The following is a 12,474-nucleotide window of genomic DNA, read 5'->3' as shown; positions in this document are numbered from 1 at the left end:
CAGCTGAAGCGGCACGATTCTTTATCGCGAACATTGTCCTGAGACACGGTGCTCTGGCGGTCGTCATCACCGCCAAAGGAACCGCATTCACAGCTGAGCTTTTGCACATTGTGCTCACGCTCAGTGGCACAGCACATAGAAAGATGACAGCCTATCACCCACAAACGAATGGGCTCACAGAACGCCTCAACAAGACTATCGCAGACATGCTTTGCATGTACGTCGATGTGGAGCACAAAAATTGGGACAAAATATTGCCGTACATCACATTCGCATATAATATGGCGCCCCAGGAAACTACCAAATTACGCCGTTTGGTTTGATCCATTGTCGAGAAGTCACTACGAGGCTTGATGCTATGCAGCCTCATGACTGCAATGATTCATCATCATCATCATCATCATCATCATCATCATCATCATCATCATTTATTGACCCTTGAAGGGGCCCCTGTTAGAGTATTACATAAGGGGGGAGCATACATAAGAAAAAGAAACGTACAAACAGTCATGACTGAAGTAAGAAACAATAATAATAAACATTCAGAAGGGCAAAGAAAGTGTAATCAAATGAATGCCAAACACAAAAAGTAATAACAAATGCACTCAAAAAAGTGTGATTTTGTAAAAAGTAAAATCCATTAAGCATCAATACTCAGAAAGTTTGTTAGTATGTTTCAAAACTTGGTAGGGTTACGTTCGATTACTACGTGGTCCGGTAAACTATCCCATTCTGCAATAGCTACCGGCAAGAAAGAGCTGTTGAAGGATTTAGTAGAGCCGTGAAGACGTTGAATACTGAGGTTGTTTGAGAGACGGTGTGAAGTACGGTTGGGTGGCAAAAGAAGTGTCTCACGTAAATGCGGGAAATTATAATAAAGCTTTTGAAAGAGGCATAAGCACGAGATTTTTCGACGATGTGTTAATGATTGGATGTGGAGGGATGATTTGATGTTTCTAACACTTAGCCAATAGTCGTACTGGGATGTAATAAACTGGGCTGCACGATTTTGGACGGCTTCCAGTAGCTCAACAAAGCACGCTTGATGGGGATTCCATATTGCCGACGCGAATTCCAGTTTAGTACGGATAAATGTTTCATATGCTAGTTGACAGATCACAGGGCGTGATGATGATAGTGACCATCTTATGAATCCCAGGGATCGATTAGTGGCAGTAACCAGATGTACACGAAGGTACTGTAGAATTCACTGAGCACGCTGAGGAAGCACGACAGCTCGAACGCATCAGAATAATTACACAGCAAGAACGTGACGCCCGACTATATAATCTCCACCACCAATTCGTCGCTTATACACCCAGGGAAAGAGTCTGGGTTTGGTATCTGGTACGACGCCGAGGCTTCTCTGAGAAACTTCTACGCTGATACTTCGGACCATACTAGGTTCTGCGCCATATAATGACGTGAATTACGAGGTGGTGGGTGATGGTTGACGCAGATCCAAATGCCATCAACAGGTGCCTGAGATAGTGCACATGGTGCGCATGAAGCCGTATCTGTCTGAATGATGTGGACACCGACAAGCTGTTTATTAAGTCGAACGACTACCATTTGATGAGCATCGGGACGATGCTCACTCTGGAGGGAGGGTAATGCCGCGTCACTATTTGCGCCAACTGCACCCTGACGGCGACAAAGATGACACCGGGCCGCTCGAGAGTACAAGCATGATAAAGAGATGAAAAAGGCACTCTTTTTGTGCTGGCCTGCATCCTGCACATACTTTTCAAGTACAACGTGGTACTGTGACTTGATTGATTTATTTGCTTCGTCACAGTACAGTGTAACAGGAGGCGGAGGGAAAAGCCGTTCAAATGACGGCTTGAGGGATCCTCTGCCCCCTTTGTGAACAATGGCAGCAGCTGAAGGACATCACAATATCACAGCACTTTTTCTTTTTTTTAAGTGACACATTGTTTTACGTAAAGATCAAAATATAAAGGAAAACTGAAAACATAGTTTATACATAGCTTATACAACGAAGAAAACTACTGCAATCCTCTGCTCTTAAATAAATTCCTACATAGTTTATACAACAAAAAGATCTGCTAATTCCGCGACACTTAAATGAGACATCTATACTTTTGCTAGTGTAATTATTTAGAATTCGCGGAAGAGTACATCGAAGCATCTAAAAGCCATAATTAGTGCGCAAGTAAGGAATGTTCCACATTTCTGTATTTCTTCTTTTGCCTTTGCCTTTTCCTTTAACCAAAGATTTGCCATCTTTATGAACAAAAAGTTTGAGCGTTTGCGTTTGATATAGGTCATTCACTTTGATTATCCTATATTTTTTAATAGTGGGTCAATAGGTGCCAGAACTACAGCGTTGTCTATCAGCCTCAGGATAGGATAGGGATAACTTTAATAAAGGGCCGGCGAACGACGGTTTAACGTGTTGTGCCGCTGGCCAAGCCTCGGCCCGTGTTTATACCCTACTCTGCACTACCCCAGTTGAACCCGTTTGTAGTGGGTAATGAGGTTTGTGCTTTTCGAGCGCACCCCGTGCCTGCTGGACGGCCCATAGTCGTGTGTCCTTGTCTGCAGACTGCAGTGCACCTTGAAGTTCGGGCGGGTAAGTCCTTGAGGTAGCTGCCATCGGGAACCTGGCACAGTCCCACATGATGTGCCATTGGTCCACTGAACCCGCAGCACAAACACCGCACAGCCCACTTGGATAGAGCTCTGGGTGAAGCACGTGCAGCATTGCGGGGGCAAGAAGTGACGCGGTCTGTAATTGCCTTAGGATTACAGCCTCCTCCCGACTGAGTGCCGGGTGGGGAGGCGGCATTGTCCGTAGAGCTAAGCGGTAACACTTGATTACTTCGGCATAACTGGTCAATCTGTCCTTGGTTTCGAACTACCACACGGAACAGTCACTCTCGGGGGCGCGGAAGGTAAGCGCTTGCGCCGCCGAATAGGCCATCTCATTGTGGTTCGGTGAGGATGCACACTCGCCGGCATGCGCCGGGAACCACTTGACATGGATGACGCTGTCGCGGTCTTGAAGTTGGAGCTTGCCGATGATGGCGGCCGCCGGCGCGCATATTCGCCCCTTGGCAAAGTTGCGCACGGTGTTCCTCGAGTCGCTGAGCACGGTGCGACACTCGGCCTCGGTGATCGCCAGAGCAATGGCAACCTCCTCAGCATCTGTGGCGTTTGTGCACTGCATGCTCGCTGCCGTTGTCTTGGTGCTGGTAGCCGCCGCAACGACCACTGCCGCGAAGCCTTCCCGCTTGTATTCCTCTGCGTCCACGTACCGGGCGTGCGGGTCTTGGGCGTGTTGTTCGGTGAGGGCCTTGGCCCGCGCCTGCCGCCGTTCTTGGTTGTATTCTGGGTGCATGTTCTTCGGGATGGGGTCCACGTAAATGTGGGCCCGCGCCTCATCTGTGATCTCGCACGGTTGCCGGCTGGGAGCTTGGGGGTTGTAACTCAGGGACGTCAGGATACTGCGGCCCGTCTTGGTGGTAGAGAGGCGCTCGATTTGCACGGTGAGCTGCGCCTCAACTATTTCTTCTAGGGTGTTATGGACACCGAGCTGCAGGAGCCGAGCCGTACTCGTGGTCTCCATTAATCCCAGCGCCGTCTTGTAAGCCCGTCTGATCAGCGTGTTGATCTTGGTCCTGTCAGTGACGTGCCAGTTGAGATAGGCCACAATGTAGGCGATGTGACTGGTGCCCGCCCGTCGTGTAGAGACTCAGTGTATGAGCCGGATGGCATCTATTGCCTTGGTGCTAAGCTTGTTGATGCTCTCGTCGTTGCGGCCGCTCTTGTTGAGCAGCAGGCCCAGGACCCTGATCTTGGGAACTTCTGGGATGCATTGCCCCGATGCACTCATAATCTTGATGTGGTCACACTCCCAAAGGGGAGCGCGCTTCCGTCCCGGTCGAAGCGGTGTGAGCACGAACAGCTCGGATTTGGCGGGTGAGCACATTAGGCCTGTGCTGTCAAGGTGCTGCTCGATTGCGGTAACTGCCGCTTACAGCTGTTGCTCGATGCTGGCGTCGGTGCCGCCAGCCACCCACAGGGTAATGTCGTCGGCGTAGATCGTATGCCGGACGCCGGTCCCCGCTACTGCCCTCGCTAGCCCAATCAGCCTCAGTATTTTCTTCTGTATTCTCAGTAATTTCGTTAAGTTCATTTCTGTAGTTGTTCCCCAAACCAAATAGGAGTAGTTAAGATAAGAACCAAACAGCAATTTGTATATCAATAACTTCACCGAGTTGGAGATAAAAGGTATCGGATACGGCTTAATATTCTAGTTATCCGATTTAATTTTGTTTGAATAATATTGATGTGGTCATCACATTGCAAAGAACTGGAGAAATGTACCTCAAGTACTTTCACTGACTTCACTGTTTCTATATCTGAGCCTCTAAATACAAGGTTATTCTGGAAAGTCAGTTTTTGACCTTTCGAATGAAAAACTACGGCTTTTGTTTTAGTTGCATTTATTTTTAACTTAATGTTGCTTGTCCATTTGTCTTAACTTCTGTAAGACGTCATTAGCTTTACTAGAAAGAATAATATCTGATGCTGATGTGACAAATATACTCATGTCATCTGCATAGATAATAAACTTCTCTGGGGAGATATAGACTATATCATTAATGTATAACATGAACAATAAAGGACCAAGAATGCTCCCCCTGTGGTACACCTGAAATTATCTTCTTGTTATCTGATACGAAATCATTTATAGAAACAAATTGACATCCTTGGGCCAGATAGCTTTTAAGTACCACGAGTGGGAGCCCGCAATGCCATAATAGTTTAATTTTTCAAATAAAATAAAATACCGTGGTGAATGTAGTCAGATGCTTGTGTGAAATCCACAAAAATTCCAACTACTTTATTTTTTTTTTGTTCAGACTGTTGTAGCATGTATTCTTTTTGATCCAGTAGGGTGAGTTCTGTAGACATGTTTTTGGAAGCCATATTGTGATTTTGTCAGGACATATTTGGTGCAAAAACAGGATAAGCGACTAAAAATAATTTTGCTGCAATAAGGCCCCTGTGCTTTATGACCTGCGACAGTATTAACCAATATGTATGCAATAAGCTAGTACAGATTATGTGCATACAAAACTCATTATCCTCAAAGGCCGCTGAGACTGGGATCTGACTTTACTATTTTTAAAGCGAAACTACTATTTAAGTGGCGTTGGGATCGAAGTGCCTTCCCGCACCTCATCTCCCAGCTCGTGCACTGTGCTGAGGTTGATCTCTGGGAAGCGCCACGATAACGGCGACATGGCAGACACGGTTAGCGTGCTGGAGATGATTTCCCGTGCAAACCGTGCTTCTCCGTCCCGGGGTCGAATTGCCACACAGGCAGGTGTCACTGGGACGCACCCTGATTGGCCTCTCGAATCCCCCGGTGCCCTCTCCACCTGAGCCCTCTTCCTCTGCGCGCTTTATCGCTGCGACAATGCTCACAGGCTTGCAATTTGTTGGTTACAGGGAACCTCTGCTCCCATAACTTCTGGTTCTCGCGCTTGGTGGACCGCTTCGCACTCAACACTAGCACAGCCGGCGTGCGTACTCAATTGGTCTTGCTGTGAGCGTTTGCCCATAATTGCCGTGACTGTCACACTGTGCTGGGTCTTGGGAGAATAAACCTGTGTTTGTTGGCGATCTGACTTTGGAGCCTTCTCTGCGCCATGTCGGAGAGTCGGCGAACCCTGCCATAGCGCCTTTGTGCGTTGCATAGTGGAGGGGTGTTGTGCCCTTTCCTGACCGTCACTTGTAGGGTGAGCCTTGTGCAAAAACCCATTTCTTCAGCGGGTTTGGTTTAATGAGGTTTTACTGTATCTCCATGATTGTGAGTACACACAGATACCTGCCAACTCTTCGGAATGTTCCATAAAATGTTTGAATTTTGAGCAGTTCTACGATTTTATGAATCTTGTTTGAAATTTTACGGAAACATTTTATTTGCGAAAAAAAAAAGTGAAAAATCTTGTGAAACTACACCCTGGTACCTTGCGCCGCCACGAAAGGGCAATACGTATGCATGGTATAATCATCAGCAGATGCAAGGTTGTACTGACTTCAGTAGTCTTCTAGGGGGGTTACGAATCCATATACAAAGCTTGATAGTGCCGATAGCACCTCTAGCGCTTCCGTGAACCTGTTGCCATGCTGTTGACTTTGTTCGTGCAGACGCGCAGGTTTGGATTTCAGTCGGCTTCAGTCACTGCAGTGTTGGCCTCGCCTTTCGTGTGACTAGCTGCCGCATCGGACACAGTGCAACTCCTGCCTGTAGTGGCTTCGCAGTGCAATGGCGGGCTCAAAGTTCCGACAGTACTTCCAAGTGTTTTTGAAATCGTGCACGGCAGAGTTTCCATGCTTCCTGCCATCGAAGAAAGGGGAGAAGTTTGGATTTTGCATCACGTGTGCCTGTGATGTGAACATCTCGCATGGCGGCAATTCTGACAGCAAGGTCCACATCGCTTCGAAAAAGCATGAGGGATAAGTGCGAGCCTTGGACAGCAAGCCTAGCCTAGCAAGTTTTGTAGGCAGCGACAACGACCTCAGTGTGATTCGTGCAGAATGCCTCTTCATGGCGTTTTTAGTTGAAGACAACATCCCGCTGAGTGTCAGCGAACATGCCAGAATGCTTTTCCGGAAGATGTTCCCCAAGTGTGAAGAAGCGAAACGCTACGCCTGTGGACGAACAAAGACGACGTCAGTTGTTCGGGAAGTGGCCGCCAATGTGGAGACTCCTTTGCTGTATGCCCTAAAACAGCAAGTATTTTCGATCGTTGGGGATGGCAGTAACAATAGGGATACACAGCTTTGCCCTGTTGTTGCGACATACTTCGTTAAAGAAACGTGTAGAGTCGAAAGCTGCCTTCTTTGCCTCGGGACAATCCAAGGGGAAGTGAGGGGTCACAAGATTGCAAATCTGGTTCTGGATGAGATGGAGTCTCGGAATTTGCCTGTTGGAAACCTGTTGACTATGTGTTGCGGACAATGCCAATGTTTCTACTGCATTGAGAGAGGCTCAACCAGGTTTGGTAGGGGTTGGTTGCCCGTGCCATCTCATCAACTTGGCCGCCCAAAAAGGAGCTTCATGTCTTCCTGTAAAGGTTGATGAGGCTTTGGCTGACATTTTTATTTACCTTGAGAAAATCCCGAAACGGAAAGATAGACAAATAATTCCAAGTAATGCATGAAGCCGAGGTCAAAAATATGTTAAAGCATTCGCCCACACGTTGGCTGTTGTTGGGAAAGTGTTTGAAAAGGCTGCTCGACCAGTGGAAACCACTACTCAGCTTCTTTTTATCTGAAACAAAGCAGTGCAACAAGCAGAGCTTGTTTTTAGAGTCATACCAAATTCCGAAGGCTTCCTCACAAGCCCCCAAGGACCCTGCACTGACTGCAAAGTCTGCTACACATCTTCACGAGACTGCTGCAGGCCTCTGGAGAAAAAGCACTGACGGCGATGAACTCTCGCTAAAGAGGAAAGGAGCTCATTCTGGACCTCAAGCAAAAAAACTGAAACTTCATACCAAGGATTCTGGGGAAGCCAGTCACTTGACCCTTGAGGAGAGCCTGTCTTATTTTTTGTCATGGGAGCTAAACAGGGCATGCTGTCTTTTTCTCCAAAATGTTATACTGCTTTTTGAGAAGGCAAACTACCTTCTTCGGGCACAGGCTCCTCAGATTCATGGACTGAGGGGCCTCTTGAACCGCCTTTTTTAGGATTTCCTGACTAGATTTGTACGCCCATGTGTTGTCAAAGCATGTCATTCCTTGCTGGAAGTTTACTGTGTAGCTGCAGAGAACCAGAAAGGTGATGAAGACAGTCATTGGCAGCACAACCTACTCTGTGGGAAAGTGTGCGACTCTGCGCTGCATTGAGAGAGAGCAGGTCTTCTCTGCTGTACGTGTGTACTTATGGCAGCATGCAATTACATTTGCAACAAATTCCCGCTAGAAGATGTCAATCTCAAGGTGGCTGAAGTTGCTCAAGTACAAGCTCTGGAAACTGCTTCATTCAACAGCATACTTCATTTTATTGTGATGTTCCCTGCTTCCTACCCCAGCAGAGTGGCGAATTAAAAGAAGTAATCGATGCACTTAAAGTAAGTTGCAAACTCTCGAGTATATCAGGTTCCAGCGGCCGAGTCAAGCTGTGTAGGACAGCTTTTTCTTCAGCTCCCCTGTCTGTATTTCATGAGGCAGAAATAAATTATTATTATTATAAATATTATTATTATATTGGATAAGCCAAGGTGCAACGTGCAGTGGTCGCAGTTAGGAAGCGTTCGAAGTGTCGATGGATCGCTCAGGTTCCACAGAATTTCAGTGGTTATACTGGGTATTCTTTCCATTCCCCATAGCAATGTTGAATGTGAGAGAATATTCAGCACTGTGAACAAAACCCGAATGGAGTTTCGCTCATCTGTGTGTGAGACTCGAAAGTCTGCTGATCATCAAGGGGCACCAGAGTGGTACTTGCTTTGAGCAAACCTACATGGAGAAGTTTATGAAGCAGGCAAAGTCGGCAACAGTAAAAGCATTGGCAAAAATAAATTGTGCCCCAGTGGAGTTTTCACTCTTTTTGCTGTCCAAGACACAGATTTCACTTGTGGTCGTGAAAACGTGAGTAAGCTTGTCGCAAAAGGTAAACCCCTTAAAATGCTGCCGCGCAGCCCGCCCGCCCTCCTGCCGCAATAGTTTACGAATTTCCTAATCTTCAGGTTGGCAAGTGTGCACATGGGGTGTATCCAGTGCAGTGGTTTCTGCAAGCGGTGTATTCTGTCCTTGGCAGCTACTTGGCGCACTGCCAATATCATCGTGCACACGAGAAGCCGGTGGCGGATGTTTGAAGCCACCTTGCCAGAACCTGCTTCTTGATGGCATGTGGGTTAGCCATTCACCACCACCCAGGTGCCCATCATTGCACGTGGTAGGCGCAGCCGATTGCTCATAGCGAGAGGACTGGCTGCATTTGCAGAACAGATGGGACCAGAGGTACCACAGCTGTAACACACAGTGGGAAGGAACGCACAATGCCTTTTCAAAGTATGGAGGGGATAGCTGACGTTCCCTACATCATGGCCAGCTGGCAGTGGTCAATAGTAGTGAGTGGAATGAGAAGTGGGATGGTAGTCGTACCTCACCAAAGATGGCACCACCGTATCTGGAGCCTCCGGGCAGTCATCAATGCCTGCACCGATGATCAGCTGCCATGCAGGCTAGGCCCCCACAAAACCTGGTTTCAACAGACCCATTTCTTCGGGTCGAAGCAGCATTTCACAAATGATTTGGTGCATCCCCGATGTCTAATCTGATGAAAGCTTGTGTCTGTACTTTCCGCCATCGAGACTTTGTCACTTAATCAGTCGCTCTCTCTAAAACATTTTGGAAGCCATTTTAGGGCGAAAGGCAATTCTACTGCTGTCCACGTGCTGGTGCCAAACTTTCCGACTCCATTATAATATACAAATAAGAGAAAAAAAAAGAAAATTGAAATATAAGATTGTAAATGACTTAGAGTAGGCCCAGGTCGTCGCATCTTTCCTCTTTCCACATTTAGAAGCATGCATTCGATATCTTGACAGTACATCGTAGCACAGTTACAGTCGAGTGCAAATGTATGTGGACCAGAGCTGCCGCTATTTTTTTTGTCATCCCAGGCATAAAGGCTAAAAACGAGCTGTACTACCTAGGTGCACCTATTTGACCAGCATGGTGCATTAAGACAATATGATGTTGCACGGCTGTGCTAGAAAAATATGTTCTTTTGCCAGTGCCATAGTCTCTAGACTTCCGCTCTCGACTGTGCCTATGTTTTAGTAACAAGTTCCTACATAATATTATGCCGAAAGATTTTGTGACAATTTAGCGGTAAATGTGAGAGAATTGCATTTGGCATTAAGTCGCACCTCTTTGAGGGTCCAGATCCATGATTTAAATTCCTAATGCTAACAGCATCTCCTGTGAGGCATTGCAGCATGCTTGCAACAACATTGCTGGGCCACTTTTTTCTAGGCATTTGTAAGAAATTCCACCTGTGGTTGCAGGGTGGCTACGGTGCCCCGGGACCTGCACCGCCCCCGATGCACTCGCGCGGCATGCCTCCACCCCCAGGCTCACCGTACACGCCCCCCCGGCTCCCCTCTGGAGGACCCGCCCCACTTGAAGGCCCACCTCGCAAGCGCCCACCCGCTGCTGGCAGCGACGCTCCAGCCCGGTCAGCGACATCCAAAGGGTGCGGTCTTCCTGTGACATTGCATGCTTTGTGAGCATTGAGAACAAGCCTGGACAGACTGCTTTAAAGTTGCTCTGGAGGCATTGGCGGGCTAGCTGGTTGGCCATTACTGTTGAGAAATATACGAACATTAAATCGCGCACACAAGCTTTTAAGTGTTGCCACGAAATAGGCAAGCTGTCCTCTGCTTAGGCATGTGCCAGCCCTGGCGAGTATTCGCTATGCCCAGAGTGTGTGTTAAAAGTGAGAGGGAGAGTCAATGGGGCAGAACTTGAATCATTTTGTGGTAACCTTATGTGTAAATACTAGGCTTGTGCAAATAATATTTCAATTCAAAGCGAATAGTCCTTGGGGTCAAATACTTTTGAAGTGAATTAGAATAGTTGTCAGGTGCCCAAAGAACAAAACTGAACAGTTTAAAGTTGTTCTATGCAAAAATTCCTTATTTCTGAGGTTACAACGTAAAAGGCATCACAGAGAATCCTGTGATAACATATCTTAACCAGTAAAAAAATTTTCTGTATATAGACTAGTTGTAGAAGAAAGTGCTCTCTTCCACACAGATAAGAACCTTCAACACATGCATAAAACATCACAGAAAATCATTTGGTAACATACTTAAAGACTAGCAGCTCCACATGCAGTGAAGGCACTCCCTTCTACTAGTTACAAGGCTACAGCACAAAAAGAAATCTGAAAAAATCGCAGCTCTAGATGCAAGTAAAAGGTGTTCCTTTCTACAGTTAATAAAATTAAAGTCAAATTCTCATGCAGAAGAACTAGTTTCACCACATGCTGGGGAAGTAGGTGCTCCCTTCTGCTGGTTACAATGGCACCCGCTGTCGAAAATAACCTTTTACTTGTTGTTTGGGTTGCTGGCACTAAAAGGTACCTGCAGGCTACCCTTACAAGGGACGAGTGAAGGTGGCTGCCTTTGCTCTTCCACCATTCGAGCGGGTCTTCACAGCGAGGAAGGAGGGGAGCACTCAACATCATCTTTGATGGAAGGACCAGACTTCATAGTGCCATCTGGTGCAAAGCTTGGAAAGGCCCCCCACACAGAAGCATCTTGGGAGCTATCTAAACCTGTACCACTTTCACTTGATGTTTCACAGCATACAACTTGCAGTGTTCTCTCTGCTGCTATGGTGAGAACAGTGCAGGCCCACTTCTTCACTGCCCTTTCTGTATAGCAGGCATCCTTAAATCTTGGGTCCAGCAACATCGCTAGGGCTGTATCCTCAGATGTCTTGACACCGGAAACCTTGCCTTGATGCTGCGTGCAAGACTCGAAGCAGTTGCCGACGGCTCAGCTGATTGAGCTGCGTGTCGAGCAAGTACAATGCCAGTGCACTTCAGCAATGGAATAACTTGGGACAACGTGAGATATTTGTCCCCAGATAGCTCTGTTGTGGCTTGAGCAAGTGGATCGAGTGGACCTTCACAGCAGCAGTCGTCAGCTTCCATTCAGCTGCAGTGAGGTTATCAACCCCATCACACTCCAAAAGCTCCACGGTGATCGGTTTGCGAAGCTTGAGCAACCTAGTCATCATATGATGCTTGCTATTCCAACACATCGGAACATCTTGTACGATTTCCAGAGCATTCAGCTGCATTTCCCTTTGTACATCCATAAGGCGCGGCCGAGCCTTTGAGCTTCTCTTATAGCGGCCAACGATAGCCCTGGCCTTCGTGCACAGTTGGGAAAATCCAGGTACATCCTGCTTGACATCACTCACGCACAACTGCAGTGTGCTCTCGAAACATTTTATGCCTATCCAAGGCGACTGAGTAACTGCAGCAGTGAAATTGTACAGTGTAACAATGTATACTGGCACAGTACCTGGATCGGGAAGTGCCCACTCCTCCATCACGCTTTTCAGAAAGAGCACCAAGTTTCTGGCTGTGTGAGCGTCTGCCATTTCTGTACATGCCAGTGCGTGCACATGCAGTTGAAATGAGCTGTCCATGACGTGGCATGTTACCAACAAGTAGCTTTCATTAGCACGCGATGTCCAACTGTCTGTCATTATTGAAATTGCCTCTTCTCCACTGTCAATCACTGCCGGAAGGCTGCTTATCAAGTTTTGCTTCTTCGAAGTGTAGAGCTCCAGAATTATTGGTATGGAAAACATTGTTCATGACGGCACAACATACTCGGGAATAACAGCGTTCATAATGGCCACAAAGGCCGGCTCCTCAACAACACTGTAAGAATGCATCCCGTG

The 12,474-nt window shown here is 47.2% G+C and overlaps 1 protein-coding gene across 2 annotated transcripts in view; it reads left to right on the top strand.

The window, feature by feature from the left end:
- The window catches only part of Bap60 (Brahma-associated protein 60), a 327,819-nt gene that overhangs the window by 62,951 nt on the left and 252,394 nt on the right, over positions 1 to 12,474 (top strand). For both annotated transcript variants that reach the window (XM_075682910.1, XM_075682911.1), the window contains one exon: positions 10,059 to 10,246. In XM_075682910.1, coding sequence (XP_075539025.1) covers positions 10,059 to 10,246 — 188 coding nt within the window. The remainder of the gene's footprint in view (positions 1 to 10,058; positions 10,247 to 12,474) is intronic.

The sequence above is a fragment of the Dermacentor variabilis genome, chromosome 2 (assembly GCF_050947875.1).
Source record: "Dermacentor variabilis isolate Ectoservices chromosome 2, ASM5094787v1, whole genome shotgun sequence".
Classification (NCBI taxonomy): domain Eukaryota; kingdom Metazoa; phylum Arthropoda; class Arachnida; order Ixodida; family Ixodidae; genus Dermacentor; species Dermacentor variabilis.
Note: the sequence above shows the minus strand (reverse complement) of the source record. Positions and strands in the feature narration are given on the sequence as shown.